General features: G+C 50.9%; 2 protein-coding genes across 2 annotated transcripts in view; one reads left to right on the top strand and one right to left on the bottom strand.

Moving 5' to 3' along the window:
* LOC134291291 (uncharacterized) overlaps positions 1-8,597 on the top strand; it is a 181,764-nt gene extending 173,167 nt beyond the window's left edge. Inside the window, exon 2 of the mRNA XM_062858829.1 lies at positions 8,470-8,597. The gene's annotated coding sequence lies outside the window, so the exon portion shown is untranslated. The remainder of the gene's footprint in view (positions 1-8,469) is intronic.
* On the bottom strand, positions 7,869-12,537 carry LOC134290601 (uncharacterized). Its single transcript, XM_062857767.1, has 4 exons — positions 11,907-12,537; positions 10,953-11,853; positions 9,779-10,860; positions 7,869-9,730 (listed from the first exon to the last, which is right to left on the bottom strand). The coding sequence occupies exons 1-4, from the start codon at positions 12,535-12,537 to the stop codon at positions 7,869-7,871; spliced, it is 4,476 nt and encodes a 1,491-aa protein (XP_062713751.1).
* Positions 12,538-24,865: the final 12,328 nt, after the last annotated feature.

The raw sequence follows: 24,865 nt of genomic DNA, 5'->3' as shown, positions 1-24,865 counted from the left end.
AGAAAAAACCAATCTTTGTCAAGCCCACAAAGAGGGTCAGAAACGGTATGAGCACAACCGGCTCGGTGTCCCGATTAAACGAACAAGAGAACTTCTCCGATCGGAGTGTACGTCGGTCGTCGGCCTCCTGCGGAACGTTCCACCTCCGGCGTAAGAATTCATCGGGGCGATCCCCGAGAGGGTATCACGTGGGAGCATTGCTACATCCCGAATTGATCTTCCGGCGTTTGTCACGCACGTCCTGGTATAGTGCCCGAGAGCCATCCCACCCCAGTAGTCGACACGTGGGCCGTCGACCGCAGCCAAAACACCTCCAGAGGCCAACATTAATCTGCAGGGTGTACCGAGAGACGGAAACCTATTCTACCTCCTACTGGCCACGTGGGCAAACGACTGTGTTAGCACCGATCCCCTCCGAGGCCATCACGCCATGAGCACCTTCTGGGACCAAGCGTGGTGCTCGGGAAACTAGCACCGATCCCCTCCGAGGCCAGCACGCCGTGAGCACCTTCTGGGACCAAGCGTGGTACTCGGAAAACTAGCATCGATCCCCTCCGAGGCTCCGACCGTCGAGTACATCAGAAGCTGTTCCTCCCGGCCCACCGGAGATCCATTTCCGTACGGTGGCTGGCCGTGAAATATCAGGAGACCCATCGAGATCGGACTACGAGGACCGCCGATCTCGTCTACTACCAACCTCCACCACTCGTCTGCTACACCGAAGCCCCCACCAAGCTGGCCGAACTGGGTCGGTCGGGTACCGTCGGGTAGCCGTCCAAGCACCGGATGCATGTCGCCCTTTGACGGCTGGGCTAACATCAAGCGCTCCTACTGAATCGTAAGTTTTGGCATGTTCTCGTCGCCTATCCTCGATGGGCCCCAACGTCAACTATCGGCCGCACCGCTATACTAACCCTAACCACTAACAATGTTAAGTCAAAAATAAATTAAGTAAAATGTATTCGTCGTGTGTTTACCAATTTATCAATAGAAAGATCGTCCTTGCATGCAATTGCGTCGATTTGGCCTTGTGTCCCATTCTGCTTCCTACGTGGGGGTTCTAAGCCTCTTCTTCTGAGCTAGTCGGTACTCACAGCTCTACTGGTGAGATAGTTAAGGACGTACGGACATCCACTGCACAGATGTAGGGACGTCACAAGCAGTTTCATGCTGAGCGATTTAGCTCTTGTTATTAATTTGTTAGATTTCTAGCGTTTCGCCAATCAACAAGCAACATGCGTCATGCTGAACCATTTAGCTCCTGTTGGTAATTTGTTAATTTCCTACATTTTTCGCTTTTCAGCGCAAACCCGCTCGGAGGCAGACATCTTTTACGCCTTGCTGACATTACGAACTTACCGGCAGGGTGCCGAAGTCGCTCCAGCGATGCCGGTGAGTCCTGGCGTCCGGTTCACTGGCACTCCGACGACCCAGACCGGTGTTACGTCGCGATCTACTCTACAAGCCCTCGGCTCATCTCCGTCAGAGAGTTCCCCGGCGAAGAAATGTCTCCCGAAACCGATCGTTGTTCCTCCCGCCAACTTTGCTGTAGTACAACCATGATCTGAACTACAGTCCTGTTAACCACGTTCCACTTTACTTCGTCACAGAACATACCTTCGACGATATTTTCCACATTTACGTCGACGCCGACTATTGCTGCCATTTCTCCTCGCGAATGCGCGAATCTTGGACAACTGAAGATGACGTGCTCCGGTGTTTCTTCTGTATCCCGACACTCAGGACAGATCGGTGAACTGGCATGGCCGAATCTGTACAAGTACTGCTTAAAGCACCCATAACCAGACAGAAATTGTGTCATGTGGAAGTTAACCTCCTCGTTTGCTCTGGTGATCCACATCGACAGGTTGAGAATTAGACGATGAGTCCACCTGCCATTCGCAGCGTTATCCTACTGCTGCTACCACTTGTGTAGTGTACTGGCTTGCGCTCTCTTCCGAATTCCTCTTGTGCCTCGGTCCCTGTAGCATTCGCTATCTTCTTCCAGTAGAAGGCAGATAGGGATCATCCCGGCTATTACACACACGGCGTCTGACGAGATGGTTCGATATGCACTTGGCACGCGCATCGCCTTCAGCCTAGACGTACGGTTCAGCTGGGCGCGGTTTCTTCCAGTCTTTAATGCCACCGACCACACTGGGGCTGCGTATCTGACGATGGACGATGATACGCTCGCTAAGAGTCTCCGCTTGCTGCTGATGATCGCAGAGTTGTTAGGCATAATCCGGGGTAGTGCCGAGATCACCTCCGTGACCTTCTTGCAGACGTAGTCAACGTGGTTGTTGAAGTTCAGTCGGTCGTCTAGCATCACTCCCAAGTGCCTGACTTCGCGCTTCGAGTCGATAGTACACTCGCCAACCACAATTGTTGCATGCTGCACATTTTTCCGGTTGCTAATGACTACTATCTCAGTCTTGTAATGAGCTAGAGATAGCTTCTTCTCCCGCATCCAGTCTTCCATCGTGTCTATCGCCTCCGTGGCCAGTACTTCTACTTCCTCTCGTGTTTCTCCAAACACAAGCAGCGCCACGTCATCCGCAAATCCGACGATCTTTACTCCTCTGGGAAGGCTCAGTTTCAAAACCTCATCGTACATGACATTCCAGAGAGTCGGGCCCAGAATGGATCCCTGTGGAACGCCAGCCGTAATACTACACTCCTCTTTCCGGCGTCTGTTTCGTAGATCAGTCTGCGGTTCTGGAAATAACTTTTTAAAATCTGGCACAGATACTCAGGTCAGCCTGTGCAACGAATCAGCAATTGCTGCCCAGCTGGCACTGTTGACGTCTAGGGTGACCACCGCGCAGTAACGGTTTCCCCTTCTCTGTTGCTTCTGCGCCGTTTGCAAAGCATCCACAACCGTTCTGATGGCATCTTCAGTGCTCCTTCCTTTCCAGAATCCGAACTGCAATTCTGATAGATTGCTCTCACTCTCAGTGTATTTCGTGAGCCTGTTTAGGACCACTCTCTCCAACAATTTACCAACGGTATCCAATAGGCATATCGGCCTATACGCTGATGGGTTGCCGGGAGGTTTCCCAGGCTTTGGCAGTAGCACCAATTTCTGTCGCCCTCCTGAATGCAATGTTGTATTGTGCTCCTGAACATTTCGTGGATTGCTGCTTTAGGGCCACATTTGGTATCCCGTCCGGGCCAGGGGCTCTCTCGATTGGCAAGGCTTTCGTAACCGCGATCAGCTCTTCGTTAGTCACCCGGATTTCTATCTCCTGGGTATCCTGATTGAATCGGAAACAGTGCCTCGATGATAACTTTCATCTTTTCCGGGCATCTGTCGGGTGGTACCGCAGGACCTTTTATCTTCGACATGGCTACTTTGTACGCGCTACCCCATGGATTCAATTTGGCCTTATGACAGAGATTGTCAAGACAGGCTTTCTTGCTGAGCTTGATCGCTTTGTTCAATGCGGCTCTTGCTGCTCTGTAAGGTAACCTTCGTTGCTTCCTATCACCGTCATTTCTGGCCCTCTGTATCCTTCTTCTAGCTCATAAGCACTGTGCACGCAGATCAACAATCGTTGGGTTCCACCAGTAGACGGGGTGTCGACTGTTTCTTGGTTTTCCAATCCTTGGCATTGTAGCGTCGCACGCGCGGGATAGTACCGCTACACTATAGGATATCAGGCGGACAAAAATCAGAAAAGTGACTTCCACTAATGCTTGTTCTGAAATTTTCTATCGACAATAAACAAATAAACTAAGGGAAATCTAGAATTTCAAGTTTCTAGCTGTTGTAGTTACAAAGATATTGAGTATCAAAGTTGAGTAAAGCTAAAAAATGTAATTTTCGCAAAAAAAACACATAATTTCAAATCGCTATTTTCTAATTATTATCATCATTATCTATTTGTTTAAATTGTTGCAAGTGTTCGGTTAAAGTAGAGTGGAACTACCGAAGCGAATAACCAAATTGCGCAAACACTGAGGGGCTACATGCACCAACAAAAACTCACAAAGCCAAAAGTAGTTTTAATTATATATATTGATAGCCATCATGACCGCCTGATCCCTATCTCTAGCTGCTTGTAGCTTAATCTATATTTTACCCCTTACAATCATTGGCTTAACCTAGGATAGTACTCACAGCCCCGCTTCCCGGCGCTATTGCCCGATTTACGCGCTGGATTGGCACCTCTTCCTGCCAGCGCATTGTTGTTAATCACTCCCGGTCTGGGGAACCACTGCTTGGTAGCTGTTGCCCAGCACCTACAAGCACCGTCGGTACCGTCGCCGTGGCTGCCACCTCCACCGCGACCTTGGCCGATGCCACACGGATTACCACCGGTCTGGTCTCGCCGGCCTCCCTGATGCAGAGCTCCAACCCAGCTTCGCTCTCTTCCGCCGACAGGGCACGAACACTTCGTTCCAAAATCGCACCAACTCACGGTACGGTGGTAGGAGTTGCCAAAAACGGTGGGCAAAGCGTTCCGCAAGCGTCGCAGCAAAGATGGCGAGAAGGTGTCGACCCGGTTGCCGATTTGTCAAAAACTGCCTAGATCTGCCAAAAAGGCTCTGGGAAATGCAGAATGCATACAGTCGGATGCGCTTTTAGAAGTTTCATTTAAACTCACCCTTGCAGGGGCCTTTCGATGGTATATTGCTGCCCAAGCTTCGATCCGACCGCTTTCTGCGTCACCCTCGTGTCCGCTAAGTCGCTGCAATTATCACACGTGTTAATACCAACCTTGTGGGCCGCCATCTCGTAGGACTCACCTATTCCGGCCTTCTTGAGGTCCCAAAGCCAGCTGCTAGGCGGATTTATCTCGAACAAACCCGTGTTCTTTCTGGATGCTTTCCGTACTCCAACTTGTATCGGATTATTTCGGTCCGATGTCCACCAGAAGAGCAGACACGTGGCGTCTAACCCGACTCGGATCTCTTCCTCCCAATTGTCCGCAGCCGTGTCCTAATGAAATGAGATCGACGCTGTGAAAAGTGTCCTCGGAAACGGCATCACAAATTAGCATTACCGGCACCAATCGTACAACTAGTCACAATCGCTTTTGCTTGTTCGCACTCGTCTCTTCTGGGAGATGGAAACTAAATTTCACGGTTTGCTAGCTTGCAATTGAACTTGCGGCGATGAATGTACGCGACGGGATCTTTGCGATCTTGACGCCGGACCGTGCTGAGGCGAACTGAAACTGGTTTTCACTTTTCGGCTCCGGTGCTCTCCCACCGACAGCTTGTGCCGATGTATGCGTCGTCATCCGTATTGTGATATGCTGTAGCTGCAGTGTTTCTCTTTCCTTCTCTCGCTTGTCTCGTGCCATCAACGCATACGGTGTTTTGGTGTGGATTGGCTCGAGGGTGGGCAAGATTTCGTTGTCGGTTGCAGACACTCTCACTCATGTAGATCGCGTGTTCGTATGGACTTGTGTGTGAGGTGAGGTTCGGGCGAGGCTTGCCGCATTGACCCGATCGAGGGCGATCGACGAACGGAATTAATTTAGCTCTCTGGCAGGGGTGACTAACTGTTTGCGCGTGGTACAGCTGATGTATTGTATTTCTCGTGTAATTACAATTTCATCTTACAGGCTAATCGTCTAACACAAATGGTGCTTAATCGGCAAATCAAAACTAAACGTAACACAACTCTACCGTAGCGGAAGAATTTTTCATAAATCGATGATCAAGCGATTTATGAAAAATTCACAAAATCATTACTCATCCTCCTAGGATGATGGTCAGAGACAAGTCGGTCAACCTAACTCTTGAGCAGACCTCAAGTTACATCATTTCCTCAACTAAAACCAAACTCATACGCAAGCCTTGGTCGCTTGCCAAATCTTCTCTATCCTCCAAACTGCATAATCTTAATGCTAAACTAAACTTCACGCCAGCTGCGCCTGGCAAAATCTTCGACCTCTCAAATCGTCTCTGACCAATGTCCTTGTCCAGCTTCCACGAATCCTACGGCAAAACACTCAAATCGGATTCTAGCCTATTGTATTGACTAAAATAGGCTTAATCGCACACAAAACATTAAGAAGCTATATTTACAGACTATCTACAAGGACAAAATTGGTTTGTTTTGGTTTGTGCATATTCTGAGAAAAGAAACATTTACTAATCTTAATCGTCATGAGCCCGGGAAATAGGGTTTTACCGCGCCCCTGGTCGCGTTACTTTTGGGATGAAGATTTCATGACGACCCCCAGATCTATAACCCTTGGCCACGCATTCGAATTAACTGGAAACACTTGAGGGTTCGTGTGCACCATCCAGTCGTGGATGTGCTTGGATTGCCGAGATCGTGTTCTCTTCCTTCGTAGTGGTGCCACTCATAGCTCTATGTTAGTGAGGGTGGTCGAATAGTTGATGATGGGCTCGATTTGTCTCGATCGGCTAACGGCATGACTACTTGGTGTTTCGGTGTGAGGGTTCTTCAGATGTCGTTGTGCTTCACTCGATGTCCTGTTTGTTTGGTATCTGGAGCCTCCCTACTCAACGATGGTTTTCAGGGTCCCAGTCTCCCTCGCCCGCTGTAGGCTGTATGCTGCGCTCTTCGTGGTGGTATTTGGAGCCTCCCTACTCGCTGCTGTTTTCAGGGTCCCAATCTCGCTCGCCCGCTGTAGGCTGTTCGTTTCCGCATTCTTCGTCCTGGTATTTGGAGCCTCCCTACTCACTGCTGTTTTCAGGGTCCCAATCTCCCTTGCCCGCTGTAGGCTGGTGCTTGCTGTGCTCTGTGTTCTGGTATTTGGAGCCTCCCCACTCAACGATGGTTTTCGGAGTTCCAATCTTGCCCGCTGTAGGCTGGTGCTTGCTGTGCTCTGTGTTCTGGTATTTGGAGCCTCCCTACTCAATGATGGTTTTCGGAGTTCCAATCTCCCTTGCCCGCTGTAGGCTCATGATCGCTGTTATCTTCGTCTTGGTGTTTGGAGCCTCCTTACTCGCATTGCTTTCAGGGTTCCAATTTCCCGCGCCCGCTGTAGGCTTCTTGCTACATCCTCCTGCTCTCCCAAAGCTCTCCAGTTGCTGTCTCCCTGCGCCTGATAGTGGCCGTAAGCTTCGACTCCGCGCCGAACCGATGTTTGGTCGTCGATCTCCGGGTCTCCACTCCTCCTATCAGAGAATACATCTGGTGCCTTGACGAGAAACCTGCGTCCCGTTTCCAGAATCACAGAGTGCCATTTCTCCCGCTTGGCGAACGGCTCATGGTGCATTTCCTGGCGCGATGGAAGTGTTTGGGTACCGCATGTTACTTCTCCTACTTGCTACTGTTCGGCCTTCTGATGGATCGGGTGATGAAATCGCAAATCGTTCATTGTTCCTGACGAAGATCGTGGTCTACAACAAAGCTGACTGATTTGTCGAGGTGGAGAGGTAGTAGTAAAGAAGTTATTGCTCATCACACCTGACTTCCTACCATTTTACCGTTTGTTACGTATTTTTGGAGCGTGGTACTCATGGTTGACAGGCATAGCCTGCGGACACAGCTTTAACATTGTGGAACCTCGTACGGCTGTACGGAAATCCTTGCTGTCGACTCACAATCGGTGTTGCTGCGGTGGAGCACTATTGCGACGGCTTCTCACCTTCAGCTCTCGTGATCGAATCTCCCCGTGGTTGGTGTTTCGGCTAGCTTGACTGCTGCGTGGTTGACAGGCACCGCCTGTGTACATAGCTTGAACAGCCCTGAATCTCGCTGCTGGGAACGAAGATTCCAGTAGATGTAGTCGTCAAATCGGTGTAACGGAGGTGCAGAATCCGGTTGAAGCTTCTCTGCCTTCCTGTACGCTGTAATAATGCCCAATTATGGTGTTTTCTTCAGCGTTTGCTTCTTCGTTGACAGGCACCGCCTGTTTTCATAGCTTGCACACGTTTGTTTAGTCCGCCTTGATGTCCTTCGCGTGGAACCTTCCCTTCTTGCCACTCAGAACATCCTCTAGCACGTACAGGTTCGTCCCGATGATCTCCTTGACGATGGCCGAAACGAATTTCGGCTCAAGCTTGCTGTTGATTTGGTCCGCCTTCGAGGAGAGTATGAACGACCGCCGCCAAACCAAGTCTCCGACTTTGAACGCTACTGATCTTGTGCGAAGATTGTATCGCTGCTTCGCCCGTTGGTGGCTGTTCTTGATCCGCTCGATGATTAGCTTCTGGATTCGACGAATCGCCGAGAGTCGTAGGTCCTGCGCTACCTTCGGGTCTTCTGGTGTGTTGAGCTCCTGCTGCGTGTACAGATCCGTGTGCAACAACAGGTTTCGTCCAAAGTTGGCTTCGTGTGGACTGACGCCCGTCGCTTCGTGCCGAGCAGCGTTTATAGCCGCCGTGATCGCCGGTAGCTTTTCGTCCCACTCTCTATGACCGCCGTCCAACAATGCCCGGATGCAGGTTACTACGACGCGGTTGACGCGTTCGGCGTTATTGACCTGCGGACAGTAGAACACTGTCTTCATGTGGCCGATCTTGTGTTTCGCTAGCCAGGACTTGAACACCATCGATTCGAACTGCTTCCCGTTATCGGATAGTATCAGCCGTGACCGAGAGAACTTCAGGCAAACTTCTTCTTCCAGGAACTCCACCATCTTCTGCGAATCTGCTGCGCGCATCGGCTTGACAATTACGTATTTGCTGACCCAGTCGACTACTACCAACAGCACTGTGTTTCCTCGCTTGGAACGTGTGAGCGGACCGACAAAGTCTACCGATATCATCTCCCAAGGAGTTTTCGCCGGCTTCGGGTTTCCCATTTGCGGCATCATTCTTTTCCCCGGTGCCTTGCACGCTTTGCAGGTCGCACAGTTCATAACGTAATCGTGAATCTCCTGTTGCATCTGTGGCCAGTAGTAGTGGGCTTGTAGCTTGTGCCAGGTCTTGTAGAAACCAAGATGCGCTGCTGCCGGTTCGTCGTGGAATCTTCGGATTAGCTGGAACCTCTCTTCTTTCGGAACGACTTGCTTCCACTTGTGGTAAACTGCTCCCACTTCGTCCTTGCAACGGCAGTTCTTGAATAGCGTGTCGTTTGCTATGCGGAAGTCCGGGAATTTATCTCCTTCGCTCTTTACTCTGTCCACCAGCTTCCTGTACCACGGATCCAGGACTTGGTCTACCGTGAAGACTGCTTCTGCCACCGTTCTCGAGAGAGCATCTGGAACAACGTTGATGAAACCCTTCCTGTACCGGATCTCGAAATCAAACGCGTTCAGACGCAACAGCCACCGGCTCATCAAAGCCGTCGGGTTCTTCATCGACTTCAGGTAGCTGAGTGCTGCATGGTCACAGTGGACAACGAACCGGATTCCTTCCACGTAGCCTCTAAACTTCTCGATCGCTCGGATCACTGCGAGGCACTCCCGCTCCGTGACCGAGTACTTCCTCTCCGACGCTGACAACTTCTGCGAGAAGTAGCTGATGGGATGTTCCTCGCCGTTGATCTCCTGCGTTAGCACTGCTCCGATTGCTGTGTCGCTGGCATCGCACGCTATGGCGAACGGTTTGCTGTAGTCCGGCATCGCCAGTACCGGTGCCGAAACCAGAGCTGCTTTTAGCTTGAGGAACGCTTCTTCAGCTATCGGATTCCAACGGAACTTGGTCTTGCCTGACGTCAAGTTTGTTAGTGGAGCTGCTAGCTGCGAGAAACCGGCGATGAAGCGTCGGTACCAGTTGCAAACACCGAGAAATCGCTGCACTTCTTTGCGTGTTGTTGGAGTCGGGAACTGTTCAATCGCCTGGATCTTCTCTTCGTCTACACGCCAATCTTGCTGGCCGATTACTTAACCGAGGTACTTCATGCTTTTCCGGCAGAACTTGGACTTCTCCGATGAAATCGTGAGATTCGCTTGGCGTAGCCGGCGGGCTACTTCTTCGAGCAGAGCGATATGCTCTTCGAATGTTTCGGAACATATGATGATGTCGTCCAGGTAATGGAATACCAGCGGTTCTAGATCGGCGAATAGGTGGGTCATAAGTCGCGCTAGGGCTTGGCTTGCTGTACACAGCTCGAAAGGCACCACATTGAATTGGAAGTGGCCTCTGGATGGAACGGTGAAGGCTGTCAGTTGTCTCGAACCTGGATGGAGTGGTAACTGCCAGATGGCATCCTTGAGATCGATCGAAGAGATGTATTTGCTACTTCGGAGGTTGTTGGTGATCGCTGCTATCTGGGGAATCGGATATCCCTCGTTCACCATAACGGAGTTGAGGTGACGCGCGTCCAAGCAGACGCGATACTGCCCAGTCTTCTTCTTGATGGCGACCAGCGGGTTGTTCCATGGCGAGAACTGCGCCTCCTCGATGACGTCCAGCGCAATCATCCGGTCGATCTCTCTGTTGACCTCCTGCAGAACGTATGGCGATATGGGGTAATGCCGTTGTTTGCGGGGTGGTGCATTCCCTACATCGATTCGATGCTCGTACAGCTTCGTGCGTCCTAATCTTCCATCTACTGCTTTCGGAAACTTCTGAATCGCCTGCTCCAGGCGCCTCTGCTGTTCCGGACTGAGCTGCTTCATCTCCTGTTCTTCGCTGATCTGATCTTCCTGCTTCGCTTCGAATGTGCAACATACCGCTTTTACACCGAATTTGTCCCAGAAATTCATTCCCAGGATGATGCAGTCTGGAATCGAAGACACCAACAGCACTGGAAGAACTTCGTTGCGGTTGTTAAACACGATCGGTGAAAAGACGAAGTTTGCGATGCTGTGTCTCGTGCCGTCTGCTGTCTTTATTCCGCCGCTGACGGTTCCTTTCTGCAACCCGCATTCCTCTGCCAGTTCGACTCTTCTTCCTCCTAGCAGAGAGCAGTTCGCTCCACTGTCTAGCAAAGCTGTCAACTCCTTTCCCAGCACTGATATGACGGCGTGCGGTCGATTGTCACTTCCGGGGTTGATAATGATCGAGTTGAGGTTTTGAAATTCCGGGATATCGGAGGGGTCTCCGAGATTTTGCGGAGAGCTGCTCCCCTCTACTGCTGGTTCTCTGCTTGGTAGTTTACCGCGTCCATGCGGCACGTGAAGCAACTGCGCAGCGAGTAGCCTTTCCTCCCACAACGGTAACAGAATAGGATGGCTTGCGGCTTCGGACAGTCCATGAATCTGTGACCCTCCTCGTCGCAGTTCCAGCAAAGCATTGCTATTCGTTGGCCGTTCGGAGCTTCTTCCTGTTGTATCTGGCGATCTTCCCGTTGCCTGGCTGGTTCTGGCAGCAGACGTTGGCTTCTTCGGTTATTGTCGCTCTGATCCGAGCTTGGCATCCACTGTCGTGCTTGCCAGCCCTGTGCTCTTAGCGGCTGTTCTTGCTGTTGTTGTAGTAGCCGAGTCTGGTACGATGCGGTTTGCGGCCGCTGCTGCTGTGCTGGAGATTGCGCATCCCTTGTGTACCGCCGCGCTGATCGCAGGACGTCAGCCTCTGTGCGGTTGTGCCTAACCGTTGGCCTTGGCTGCCTTTCGTCGCGTGCGGCAAAGCTTGGTCTCGCAGATCTCCGCCCAATGTTCAACTTCAACGCGTTGACTTGCTCCACCAGTTCGTCGATGTTGTGCTGCCAATTGTCTTCTGGTCCTTCCTCCGCTGCTTCGTGCTCGAATGCGCCTTTTTCTACCTCCACGGCGTGAACTCTGTTGAACCGCTCTGGCTGTTGGTGATGTTGTATCGGTGGTGGCCTACTGGTTGTTACTGGCGTGGCGAAGTTCGGCTCAAGAAGCGCGCTGTGCGGAATAGGAATCCTGCGCTGCCTGTTCAGAAGCATCCTTGTCTCGTCGTATCCGCTGCAGACTTCCACCATCTCTTCCAGTGAACGAGGCCTCGCTGCTGTGACGATGGCTGCGTAGTTCTCGTTCATGTTCTTCTTCACCAGGAAGAACTTTTCGTCGTCTGGAATTGGTGGATCGACGAAGCGGAAAAGCGCTGAGATATCTCGGTAGAACTTCGCAAAGGATTCCTCCCTTCCTTGAAATCGAAAGCTGGAATTTGGGAGTATCCGCTGGGCAGGAATTCTCTTCTGATCTCCCGCTTGAACTGGTCCCAGGTCCGCAACAGGTTTTGCGATGTTGCTCGCGAGTACCAGTCGATTGCGTCCTCTTGGAGTAAATGCTTGATCGAACTCAGGAGTGTGGCATCGCTAATGCCTTCCGACCTCGCGAATGTCTCCACGCGATCTAGGAACACGTTGAGTGATGTTGTGTCCTTCTCGCCGCGAAATTTGAAAGGCCAGTTGTGCACCGTCTTCTGTATTCGGCGATCGTCCGCTCGTTCCGGTGCTGGTCGATCTCGCCGGATTAGCCGCTCCAGGTCGTCTCGCATTCGATAGTTTTCTTCACGCGTCCGCTGTTCTCTTTCCTGCATCTCCGCGATTCTCGTTTGCAGCTCCTGAACTTCTCGTGACTGTGCTTCTGGGGCTGGCCGGTTCCATGTTTCTCGCTCCCGGGGAAGATAGGGAGGCGGTGGTGAGGTGTTCAGTTGTCTAGGCTGTGTTTCCCCTGCGTTTTCGTTGTCACGCGCTCGGAATGAGCTAGAAAATAGCAATCCTCGTCCTTGTCCGCCGGAAAATGACGTCATCGAAGGCGGCTGTGAGGCTGGTGGTGATGTGGATTCCTGATTTTAATGGTTGCCCACTGGAATCGTGGCATCCGCCGTTCCACCGACTGCTCCTTCCTCTGCGATGTTGCTTCTTCTTATGGCACCCGTTGAACTAGTGTGGTTCACCTCATTCTCACCTCGTTGCACACAACTCACTACACTAGTACCATTCACTTTGTTGAGTAAAACAGTCACGTGCATGGTTAACATCCCATGCAGATGTCTCAGTTCGACCGGGGGTGGATCAACCGTAATCTGTCGCGATAGTGGGTAAGACGCGTTCGGCTTTGACTGATTGCAGCCCTATCGGCTGTTCGAATGGCCGCTTCAGTGCTAATGTGCAGCTGCTGTATTTGAGTTTCACAGAGTTCAATGTTGGACTGTGGACTCATTACATGGGCTGAGCTAGTGGGCAGGTTATCCCTTAAGGCTTCCTCTTGCATGAGTGCCTTCAGACGGAGGACCTTTCCTCTGTGGGTGGTAGGCCCTAAATTTACCACGTGACGCAGAGCCAACTCATACGTCACCTCTTCGTCTGTTAAGTGTGTGTAATCCATATTGCGTATCGAATCTTATGCGTAAAGGGCTAAAATTGCATTGGTTATCGTAGGCCGGATAACCAAAAAGCACAAAAACCAAAAACTTTTGATCACAAACCAAAAAATCGCTAAACGGTAGTTTAAATGTGGATTTTAGTTGGGCGCCAGTGTTGCAAGTGTCCGGTTAGGGAAGAGCGGAACTACCGAAGCGAATAACCAAATTGCGCAAACACTGAGGGGCTACATGCACCAACAAAAACTCACAAAGCCAAAAGTAGTTTTAATTACATATATTGATAGCCATCATGACCGCCTGATTCCTATCTCTAGCTGCTTGTAGCTTAATCTTTATTTTACCCCTTACAATCATTGGCTTAACCTAGGATAGTACTCACAGCCCCGCTTCCCGGCGCTATTGCCCGATTTACGCGCCGGATTGGCACCTCTTCCTGCCAGTGCATTGTTGTTAATCACTCCCGGTCTGGGGAACCACTGCTTGGTAGCTGTTGCCCAGCACCTACAAGCACCGTCGGTACCGTCGCCGTGGCTGCCACCTCCACCGCGACCTTGGCCGATGCCACACGGATTACCACCGGTCTGGTCTCGCCGGCCTCCCTGATGCAGAGCTCCAACCCAGCTTCGCTCTCTTCCGCCGACAGGGCACGAACACTTCGTTCCAAAATCGCACCAACTCACGGTACGGTGGTAGGAGTTGCCAAAAACGGTGGGCGAAGCGTTCCGCAAGCGTCGCAGCAAAGATGGCGAGAAGGTGTCGACCCGGTTGCCGATTTGTCAAAAACTGCCTAGATCTGCCAAAAAGGCCCTGGGAAATGCAGAATGCATACAGTCGGATGCGCTTTTAGAAGTTTCATTTAAACTCACCCTTGCAGGGGCCAAGCTTCGATCCTACCGCTTTCTGCGTCACCCTCGTGTCCGCCAAGTTGCTGCAATTATCACACGTGTTAATGCCAACCTTGTGGGCCGCCATCTTGTAGGACTCACCTATTCCGGCCTTCTTGAGGTCCCAAAGCCAGCTACTAGGCGGATTTATCTCGAACAAACCCGTGTTCTTGCTGGATGCTTTCCGTACTCCAACTTGGATCGGATTATTTCGGTCCGATGTCCACCAGAAGAGCAGACACGTGGCGTCTAACCCGACTCGGATCTCTTCCTCCCAATTGTCCGCAGCCGTGTCCTAATGAAATGAGATCGACGCTGTGAAAAGTGTCCTCGGAAACGGCATCACAAATTAGCATTACCGGCACCAATCGTACAACTAGTCACAATCGCTTTTGCTTGTTCGCACTCGTCTCTTCTGGGAGATGGAAACTAAATTTCACGGTTTGCTAGCTTGCAATTGAACTTGCGGCGATGAATGTACGCGACGGGATCTTTGCTATCTTGACGCCGGACCGTGCTGAGGCGAACAGAAACTGGTTTTCACTTTTCGGCTCCGGTGCTCTCCCACCGACAGCTTGTGCCGATGTATGCGTCGTCATCCGTATTGTGATATGCTGTAGCTGCAATGTTTCTCTTTCCTTCTCTCGCTTGTCTCGTGCCATCAACGCATACGGTGTTTTGGTGTGGATTGGCTCGAGGGCGGGCAAGATTTCGTTGTCGGTTGCAGACACTCTCACTCATGTAGATCGCGTGTTCGTATGGACTTGTGTGTGAGGTGAGGTTCGGGCGAGGCTTGCCGCATTGACCCGATCGAGGGCGATCGACGAACGGAATTAATTTAGCTCTCTGGCAGGGGTGACTAACTGTTTGCGCGTGGTACAGCTTATGTATTGTATTTCTCGTGTAATTACAATTTCATCTTACAGGCTAATCGTCTAACACAAATGGTGCTTAACCGTAGTGTGGCCAGCAAAAAAACACCCGTAGAAGGCCGGCAGGGTACCCGGGTACCCACGAAATTGAAATGATCATATCTCAGCGATTTTTCCACCGATTTTGAAAGTTTTTGCCTCATTTAACTCAGAAACTCATTATCTATCGAGATCGTATTTGGTTGGACCGGTCCGATCACCATAGGTACCGGAAAATCTGGATTTCCGGATCCATGTTTTTATACAATACAATATACGGGATTTTCGGTAGGTTAGTAGCAATTTCGGTACCAAGCATCGTAAAATTGCTTTGGCATATTGTATCTGACCGGCCTGGAATCATAAAACGTGTTGACTTGAAACTGTGATTTCGGAACACGCTTCCCGTGGGGCCATGGTTGACCATAGACACTTTAAGGTATCCTAGCCTTAACAATGTGGGTTTCAATATGGTATAAGGACATGCTCCCAAAAATATGGATTTTCCGAAAACCACGGTAGTTAGATCGGTCTAACCAAATATTTTCCCGATAGATGATGAGTTTCTGAGTTGAATGAGCTAAAGATTTCCAAAATCGATGAAAAATTGACGGAGATATAATCATTTCAATTTCGTGGGTACCCGGGTACCCTGCCGGCCTTCCACGTAATAAAAAAATGCAGGAGCCCCTCCCCCTGCCCCTCCTCACTTTAAAATTCGGTCAACCCCATTAATAGATGTATATTGACGAGTTCTAAGATCTAACAGAGTTTCAAAATCCTAGTCTCAATAACCATTAAAATATCGAGATTTGAAATTGAAAAAGGTACCGGGGTACCCTGCCGGCCACATAAGTGTTAATCGGCAAATCAAAACTAAACGTAACACAATACATCATTGGTAAGATAATGAAGCAAGCTTTCCAACAAACACGTGGTTTTGTGAAATATTTGAACCATTGTCGAGACCATTGTACGAAAAAAAAGGTACAAGAAGAAGAAGTTGAAAAAGGCATGAGATTCAAATTTTGATAATCGGCATCTTTTTTTTCCAAACATTCCCAGGCTCAAAATCAGTTTATGGTCAAGCTTTAGGTCTACTCCAATGATTCTGTATGCGAAATGCTGCGGTAAATTGCAGTCATGGGAGATTCAGCGTTTTTTACGCACGAGACCGCCCGGGCGCACCCCTTGAGATTAAACGACGATTCTCAAACATTCTAAGCAAATTCCCTTGGAATTCATTTTTGAAAGTAACTACACGATAGTGTTAATCATTCTAAGCACAAAAAAAAAACAAAATAAAAATTTAAAAAATAAAACAAATTCAAACTTTTTATATATTATCAGTTATTTGACCATATTGAAAATACGCCCTTTTAATAACTTTGTCGTGATGTTTAAAAATGTTCATAAACAATATATTTAAGTCGAACCAACTACAGAATACTAATAAATCCTCGAAAATATGACGAAAATATTTTTGTCCGCCTGCTTGTATGGCAATCCCTCATAGTGCGCTACCAGCTCGTCTGCACTGAGGTTCAGTGAATTGTTTGGATTCGGTATGGCTCCGAGATAATAGCAACATCGCAGTTTTGCTCCACAACGCCTTGTCGCAACAAAAGCTGTGCAGTCTCACAGTGGTTGAGGTTGATTTGGATTACTTACACTGGGACTTGGTTGCACTCACTTGCTTGAAGACTGGGCATCTCTAGGCAGCAGGGACGGATGTCCTGGGGCCTGACGCACCCCCCCCGCTTGCGAGTCAGCCGCGTAGTTGCCGGCTAAGAATAGGACTACTAACCCCAATTCAAGGTGTCAAGCGACCCGTGCCGAAGAATGAGTGATCGAGGGGGTGAAAAAGATGCTCGATCTTTAACGGAGCCTGTGGGGCACCTGGGCACCCCCCACAGTAAGCTGTCCCTTACCGCGTTAATGCAGAGCTCTGGCGTGGTGGACATTCTTTCTCGTGCAACTCGTGGGAATACATTATGAGCAAAAATTCAAAAAATAACAACATAGGTGGAAGTAGTGGTGCGATCAACCCCTTCGCAAGAAGCGGGTTGATGAGGTCTCCAACAAGGAGAAGCGAGGAGTCAGGTGCTGGAAGCTGCTTACGCAGCTCAAGCGTGGGAGCTCCTGTCCACTCCACGGCAAGCCAGCCGGCGGAGGTTATGGACGGAGCATGGTTGCTGAGGGCCATCAGCCAAGTAGTAGGAAAAGGACGGCCCGCATTAGAGGTAGCTGAGCAGCAGCTTGGCAAAATTATCGACTTTGCGACAACTAAGTCGAATATAAGCAAGGACCTGAAAACGGCCTTGCTTCGGCTTAGAGCGTCTGTCGATGAGGCCCAGTAGGAGCACGCGGTCGCGTTGCTGGCTGCAGCAGCGGCGGAACCCACAAAGGAGAAAGCGTCTAAGTTTACACAAACGGAGGCCTTCTCCTTCGCGGGTAGTCCGAAGAGAGTGGAAGCGAATGCTCGTGACAAACGTGACCAGCGTTCGCAGAAGCGGGCGAGGCAGCCGTCAGGTGAGGAGCTGTCTGGCGGCGCCCGCAAGGCCAGGCGTATAATAACCCCGAAAGCCGGTGGTAATGCCGGAAAGTCTGACCCCAGCCAGGGTTCCCGGAAAGCTGGGAAGGGTGGGCCTGAAAAGGCTGGCCCGTCCCGGAACGATGGGAACAAGGGGTTGCGACCAATGGTGGGCCCTCAGCAGCCACAGAGCTGGGCGATCCAAGGAGAGGACCCTCCTTGGACAAAGGTAGAGCGGAAGAGGAAGAAGAAGGTGAATCCGCAGGCAAAAGTGCAGGACGCCAAGCCAAGGCGTAGGAAGGCAGGCGCCAGGCGCGAGAAAGGCGACGCTATCGTCATTAAGACGGAACAGTCTAAGTACTCGGACGTCTTGAAGACGATGCGAAGCGACGCCAAGCTTGAGGGTCTTGGAGCCGACGTACGCAGTATTAGACGTACTCGTACGGATGAGATGATCCTGGAGCTGAAGCGCCAGAAGGAACACAAGGGCGCCGCCTACAAGAGGCTGGCAGAAGAGGTCCTTGGTGAGGGTGTGCAGGTGAGGGCTCTGACACACGAGGCGACTCTGAAGGTCAAAGACATTGACGAGATCACCGAAGTGGAAGAGCTCGTCACGGCACTGCGGCAACAGTGCGATGTGCAGGTGGCCGCCACAGCTGTTAAGCTACGGAGAGGGCCAGCAGGGACACAGATAGCCTTGGTTCAGCTACCTGTGGCGGATGTTAAAAAATCCGTTAACCCTCTAATACCCAATCCCGCCTTTAGACGGGGTATAGTTTGAGCATTTTTGTAATTTTTGTTTCGCGGAAAATCATTTTTTTTATATTTTTGGCTGATATTTAGGACTGTTCTGTATATCTCAAAATGGTTTTTGGTGTATTTTGAAGCGTATTAACATTTTTTAAAAATCATTGAAAAATTGATGTTTCAGTCACCTTTTAGAAGTCATTGTTTATTTTGTATTGAATCGCTACAATTAACATATTTTAAATTTTTCCCAAATCATTCTATCCTTGTTTAATAGTTTAAGCGAATCGAATACACTCTAAAATTATTTTCCTTAAAATTACACGGAAAATAAAATTTTCTTTGAAAAATTTTTAAAATAATAATATTTGAACAATAATTATAAAATCTCAAAATGTTTTCATCTCAAAAAATCCGTTCCCCAAATTGGCTTCCAGGAAAAATATAAAAGTGTGGGGATGTTCAAAAATAAAAATTAGAAAAATCAAAAACTGAAATTCACGAAATCGAGAATTGAAAAGAATCATCTTCCAAAACATGTTTGAATCGATTTTAGATGACGAAAAATGATATTTAGATCAAAATCAAAAATTTGGGTATTAGAGGGTTAAAGTAGGACGTATAAAGGTGGGCTGGTGTGTATGTCACCTGACATTCCACGAGCCACCAGAGGTTTGCTTCAGGTGTCTGGAACCAGGACACAATTCGTGGGACTGCAAAGGCCCCGACAGGCGCAAATTGTGTAGGCGATGCGGCGCTGAAGGTCATAAGGCCCAAAGCTGCACGAGTCCGCCCATCTGCATGATCTGTACCGGGAAAACCTCGAAAAACAGACATACGATGGGTGGTCCAGGATGCCCGGCCTTTAAGAAAGCCGCAGTGAACAACAAATCACAGTGCAGGTAACGCAGCTGAACCTGAACCACTGTGATGCGGCTCAGCAACTGCTTTGTCAGGCGGTTTCTGAGTGGGAGACGGATATCGCCATCATTTCGGAGCCATACCGAGTACCCGCCGGCAACGGCAACTGGGCCTCGGATGGGGCCAGGAAAATGGCGGCGATATGGACGACGGGTAAATACCCCGTGCAGGAATTGGTGTCTACTACCTACGAGGGCTTCGTGGTCGCCAAAGTAAACGGGGTCTTCTTCTGTAGCTGTTATGCGCCTCCGCGGTGGCCGATCGAGCGGTTCACGCAAATGCTGGACCGCTTAACGACCGTGCTAACAGGGCGAAGGCCGGTGGTAATAGCGGGTGACTTTAATGCCTGGGCTGTGGAATGGGGAAGCCGTTTCACGAACCAGCGGGGTCAGATCCTGCTAGAAACACTGGCCAACTTAGACGTCGACTTGGCTAACGTCGGTACCAAGAGTACCTATAGTCGAAACGGAGCGGAGTCGATTATTGACGTGACCTTTTGTAGTCCTGGCCTAACAAGTAGTCCGAACTGGAGAGTAGATGATGGCTACACTCACAGCGACCACCTGGCGGTTCGCTACAGTATCGACTACAACAACAGCAGACAGCGGATAGAAGAAGAGGCGGCTAGGCCAAGGTCAAGCCCTCGCAGGTGGAAGACGTCATACTTCGACGGAGAGGTATTTAGGGAAGCGCTCCGCCGTGAGCGAAACTTAATCGGTTTAGACGGCGACGAGCTGGTAGCGGTGCTCTCACGTGCGTGTGATGCGACCATGCCTAGGCGAGTCCACCCTAGAAATGGGAGGCCAACGCCGACGCGATTGCGGACCTGCGCCGCGCCTGCCTACGGGCTAGGCGGCGGATGCAGCGAGCACGATCAGAGGAAGAGCGAAACGAACGGCGGGTGGTGTTCGCCGCTGCAAAAGCCGCGCTTAAGACCGTGATAAGAGCAAGCAAAAAGGCCTGCTTTGAGGGTCTCTGTCAGAGTGCCAATACGAACCCGTGGGGTGACGCCTACAGGATCGTTATGGTCAAGACAAGAGGTGTGATGGCTCCTACAGAGCAATCTCCAGAGATGTTGGAGGGGATCATTGGAGAACTTTTTCCGCGTCATGAGCCTAGTCCTTGGCCTCCTTTCGTAGGACAGCCGGGGACTGGGGCTGGCGATGAGGAAAGGGTCACCGATGTGGAACTTGCGGGGATAGCTAAGTCCCTTAGCGTAGGTAAGGCCCCGGGTCCGGACGGAGTTCCGAACCTGGCCTTAAAAGTAGCTATTGTAGAAGCTCCCGAGATGTTCAGGTCTGCTATGCAGAAATGCCTGGACGAGGGAGTTTTCCCAGAAGCTTGGAAGAGGCAGAGCCTGGTACTATTGCCAAAGGCGGGGAAACCATCCGGAGACCCGTCGGCATATAGACCAATATGCTTGATTGACACGGCGGGGAAGGTGCTCGAAAAGATCATCCTCAATAGAATGTTGAGGTTCACTGAGAGCGTAAATGGTCTTTCGAGCAACCAGTATGGCTTCCGGAAGGGGAGGTCCACCGTAGACGCTATCTTGTCGGTTACAAAAACCGCCGAGAAAGCACTCGAGCCTAAGAGGAGGGGAATTCGCTTCTGCGGGGTAGTGACTCTGGATGTAAGGAATGCATTTAATAGCGCCAGTTGGGCTGCTATTGCCGATGCGCTCTTGCGTCTGGGGATACCGGAGTACTTGTACAAGATTTTCGGAAGCTACTTTCAGAATCGCGTACTAGTTTACGACACGGAGGTGGGTCGGAAGTGCTTTCACATAACCTCAGGAGTCCCGCAAGGTTCCATCCTGGGTCCGGTGTTATGGAATGTCATGTACGACGAGGTGTTGAGGTTAGAGTACCCAGTGGGAGTGGTGATTGTCGGATTTGCCAACGATATTACGCTCGAAGTCTACGGTGAAACGATCGAGGAGGTAAAGTTGACTGCCAACCACTCGATCAAGGTTGTGGAATCGTGGATGCGGCTCAGGAAACTGGAGCTGGCTCACCACAAGACAGAGGTGACGGTTGTCAACAACATGCAATCGGCGCAGCAGACGCAGATCAGTGTAGGAGAGTGCACTATCATGTCTAAGCGCTCTGTCAAACACTTAGGCGTGATGATCGACGACAAGCTTACCTTCGGTAGCCACGTCGATTATGCCTGTAAAAGAGCCTCCACAGCTATTGCGGCACTGTCCCGGATGATGTCCAATAGCTCAGCGGTGTACGCCAGTAAGCGCAAGCTTCTGGCTAGTGTTGCTACGTCCATACTTAGGTATGGCGGCCCGGCGTGGGGTACCGCGCTAAGTACTGAATGCTACCGACGGAAGCTGGAAAGTACTTACAGGCTTATGTGTCTGAGGGTTGCGAGCGCGTACCGTACCGTGTCACACGACGCTCTCTGCGTCATTACTGGTATGCTGCCTATCAGCATTCTTATCAGTGAGGACATGGCGTGCTTCGAAATGCGCGGCACAAGAGGCATACGCAGGCCTCTATGGTCAAATGGCAGCGTGCGTGGGATAGTTCCACCAAAGGAAGGTGGACCCATAGGTTGATACCGAGGGTAGATAGTTGGATTAATAGGCGCCATGGGGAAGTTACATTCCACCTAACACAGGTCCTTACAGGTCATGGTTGCTTCCGACAGTATCTACACCGTTTCGGGCATGCGGATTCTCCCGAATGCCCAGTGTGCAATGGTTTAGAGGAAACGGCGGAACACGTTTTGTTCGTGTGCCCGCGTTTTCGCACAATGCGTGACCGCATGCTTGCCACATGCGGGGAGGACACAACTCCGGACAACTTGGTCCAGAGAATGTGTAAGGATGAGATTAGCTGGAATGCCGTTTCAACGGCTATCACCCATATCGTCTGGGAGCTACAGAGGAGGTGGCGCGTGGACTCGGAGAATGGCTAGTCCAGATGCAGTACAAGAGGTGGTCCAGGGGTTCGAAGTCGGCTTCGTAGGTCATACCGGTGCCCTGCGGTCGAGATCGACCCCTACAGCGATTAAGTGGCCGAGGAGAGGAAGTCCCGGTAGCGGTGCTGTCGTGGCGTCAGTCTACTGGGTTGGATCTGAGCCCGCGGTTGGAAAGGGGTCCCTGCGGTTAGGTGAGACCCTGCTGTCTGCAACCTACGGATGCATCTGATAGGGCCTGAAGGGTAGTGATACCCTTCCTTTGCGGGCAGGTCAGATCGGGTTGCATGTGGGCATCAGTTCTTGATGTCCGCTCAGCAGTAGGGCGCGGGCGGGGTTGACCCTGCCCGCCTTCCGAGGATAAAGGGAGTGGCGAGGACCACTCGGGAAACTGGCTAAGCGCCAGCATGTTACCGTGATGGACTCTCCAGAGCAAGTCATCGATGTTCGTTGCTGCTAGGCTACGGCAACTAACCTTGAGGGTGCGATATGCACTAGCCCCTCTCTGAAGCAATACCTTCTTGGTGGTTCCGAAGAGACGTAGGGTTTGGCGACCATAGGAATGTGTTTTAGTGGATCGAGGAGAGAGTAGTCCTGGCTTCTACTAGTGGTGTAGAAGACGGCCTTAACCCCACACTACCCTAACCTGCCTGTTAGGGTGTCTGATGAGCAGATTTATCCCCCTATGGTTTAGAAGGAAAAAAAAAAGACTGGGCATCTTCGGCCACCCGTCGGGTGATTGCTGATCTCTGTGTTTGTGCAGATGAGGCACTTTGGGGACTTCCTGCAATCCTGAGCTTTGTGGCCTTCCTCATCACACCTTCTACATAGTTTGCTTCTGTCAGGCTTTTGCAACTCGTGTGTGTGTGTGTGTGTGTGTGTTTTTTTCCTCCCCACCTCCCTTAGCAGAGAAAACCGAATGGAAAAACTCTGCTACTTGCCTCGATCCCCCTGGTACCACTGATGCGACTGCTTCAGGGGGGGCAATGCGCTCATGGGCTCTTCTTTTTCTGTACTCATGCACATTTTGTTGCTTCTAAATTTGTTATTCTAATCGTTCTAGTGTTTGTATCTAACCTATCGCCATTCAGCGACACAGTTAGTACAAACATACACAAAATTTGCCGTCCGTGTGCCATTTAGCACTCCGGCTTTTCGTGCACGACTCGGATAGTTCCCGACAGTGGATCTACCCTATCCGAAGATGAGTTCCTCGACACTGAAACTACTTCCGTTACCGATACTTCTCAAGCTGGTGCCAAGGTCGGTCCTGCGATTCCGGTTGGAGACTGGCTTCCGGTACACAGGCGCCCTGACGACCAAGCACCGGTGCTTTTTCGCGGTCTACTCGGTCTAGTCCCCGGCGGTGGACGGACCTAGCCTACTCCGACAGAGAAAGACCCCGACGGTGGAAGTTCTCTCGACACCGAAGCTTTCATCCCGACCAGTAAGGTGCCGAAGTCGGCCGGGCGATTCCGGCGACACATCTTCTCGACAATGTTGTCGACCTTCAGGCCGCGCATATCCCTGCGCATCTCCGAGAACCTAGGGCATTGGAAGACGACGTGCGCCGGTGTTTCCTCCACGTTCACGCACTCCGGACACAGAGGGGAAGACGCGTGATCGAATCGAAACAGATACTTCCGGAAACAGCCATGCCCGGACAGAAACTGCGTCAGATGGAAGTTCACCTCCCCATGCTTCCTATTCACCCACGCCGACACATTTGGGAGCAGTCGGTGGGTCCACCTTCCGTTCGCCGCATTGTCCCACACTTGTTGCCACTTCACTAGCGAGTCCACTCTAGCAGCTGCTCTCGCAGTCATTGCGTTACTCCGATAACATTCGACGTCTTCCTCCAGGGTGATGCAGATGGGCATCATCCCAGCGACAACGCATACAGCCTCCGACGAGATTGTTCTGTACGCACTCGCGGCTCTCATAGCCATGAGCCGGAACACACTGTCCAGCTTTCTACGGTTTCTCTATGTTTTTAGGCGCCGGAGCCCAAACTGACACTTCATACCTAAGCATTGAGGTTGCAACATTTGCCAAGAGGCGCCTCTTACTGCTTCTTGGACCGCCCGCATTTGGCATAATCCTCGCTACTGTATTAACCGCCTTCGCCGCCTTTTCGCAGGCGTAATCAACGTACGCGTTAAAGTTGAAGCGGTCGTCGACCATCACGCCCAGGTGCTTTAACGCGCGCTGCGATGAAATTCTCTCCTCTCCGATCGTGATCTAAAACCTTTGCACTGCTTTGCGTATACTGACTACGAGCACTTCTGTCTTGTGATGAGCTATCTGCAGCTTCACTTCATTCATCCATCTTTCGACTGTGTCGATTTCCTCCGATACCAGCACTTCGACTTCATCGATTGATTCGCCTGATACCGCCAATACAACGTCGTGTGCGAACCCCACGATAATGACACCTGCCGGAAGCTTCAGTGTTAACACACCGTTGTACATTGCGTTCCAGAGCGTAGGGCCAAGTATTGACCCTTGTGGAACACCTGCTGTCACTCTAAACAACCTCTGCCCTACGTTGGTTTCGTACACAAGGGCTCTATTCTGGAAGTAGTTCCTTAGAACCCTACACAGATAGTCGGGGACCCGAATATTATGCAGGGCTACGGCGATAGCTTCCCAACTGGCGGTGTTAAACGCGTTTTCAACGTCTATCGTTACCACGGCGCAGTAGCGATCTCCTCTCCGCTTTTGTAAGGATGCCCTTTCCGCCATCTCAACGACGGTTCGAATTGCGTCAACCGTCGATTTTCCCTTGCGGAAGCCGAACTGCATCGTGGACAGCCCTCTCACAC

The sequence above is a fragment of the Aedes albopictus genome, chromosome 3 (genome assembly GCF_035046485.1).
Source record: "Aedes albopictus strain Foshan chromosome 3, AalbF5, whole genome shotgun sequence".
NCBI classification, from domain to species: domain Eukaryota; kingdom Metazoa; phylum Arthropoda; class Insecta; order Diptera; family Culicidae; genus Aedes; species Aedes albopictus.
This window is presented reverse-complemented; position numbering and strand designations above follow the sequence as displayed.

Excerpts from the sequence above, each read along its gene's own strand:
- LOC134290601 (XM_062857767.1), bottom strand. The coding sequence starts at position 12,537 with ATGACGTCATTTTCCGGCGGACAAGGACGAGGATTGCTATTTTCTAGC. Across the intron at positions 11,854-11,906 it reads AGGGAGGAATCCTTTGCGAA|ACGACGAAAAGTTCTTCCTG; the intron begins GTTCTACCGAGA and ends CACCAATTCCAG. Across the intron at positions 9,731-9,778 it reads GTCCAAGTTCTGCCGGAAAA|ACGAAGAGAAGATCCAGGCG; the intron begins GCATGAAGTACC and ends ATTGGCGTGTAG.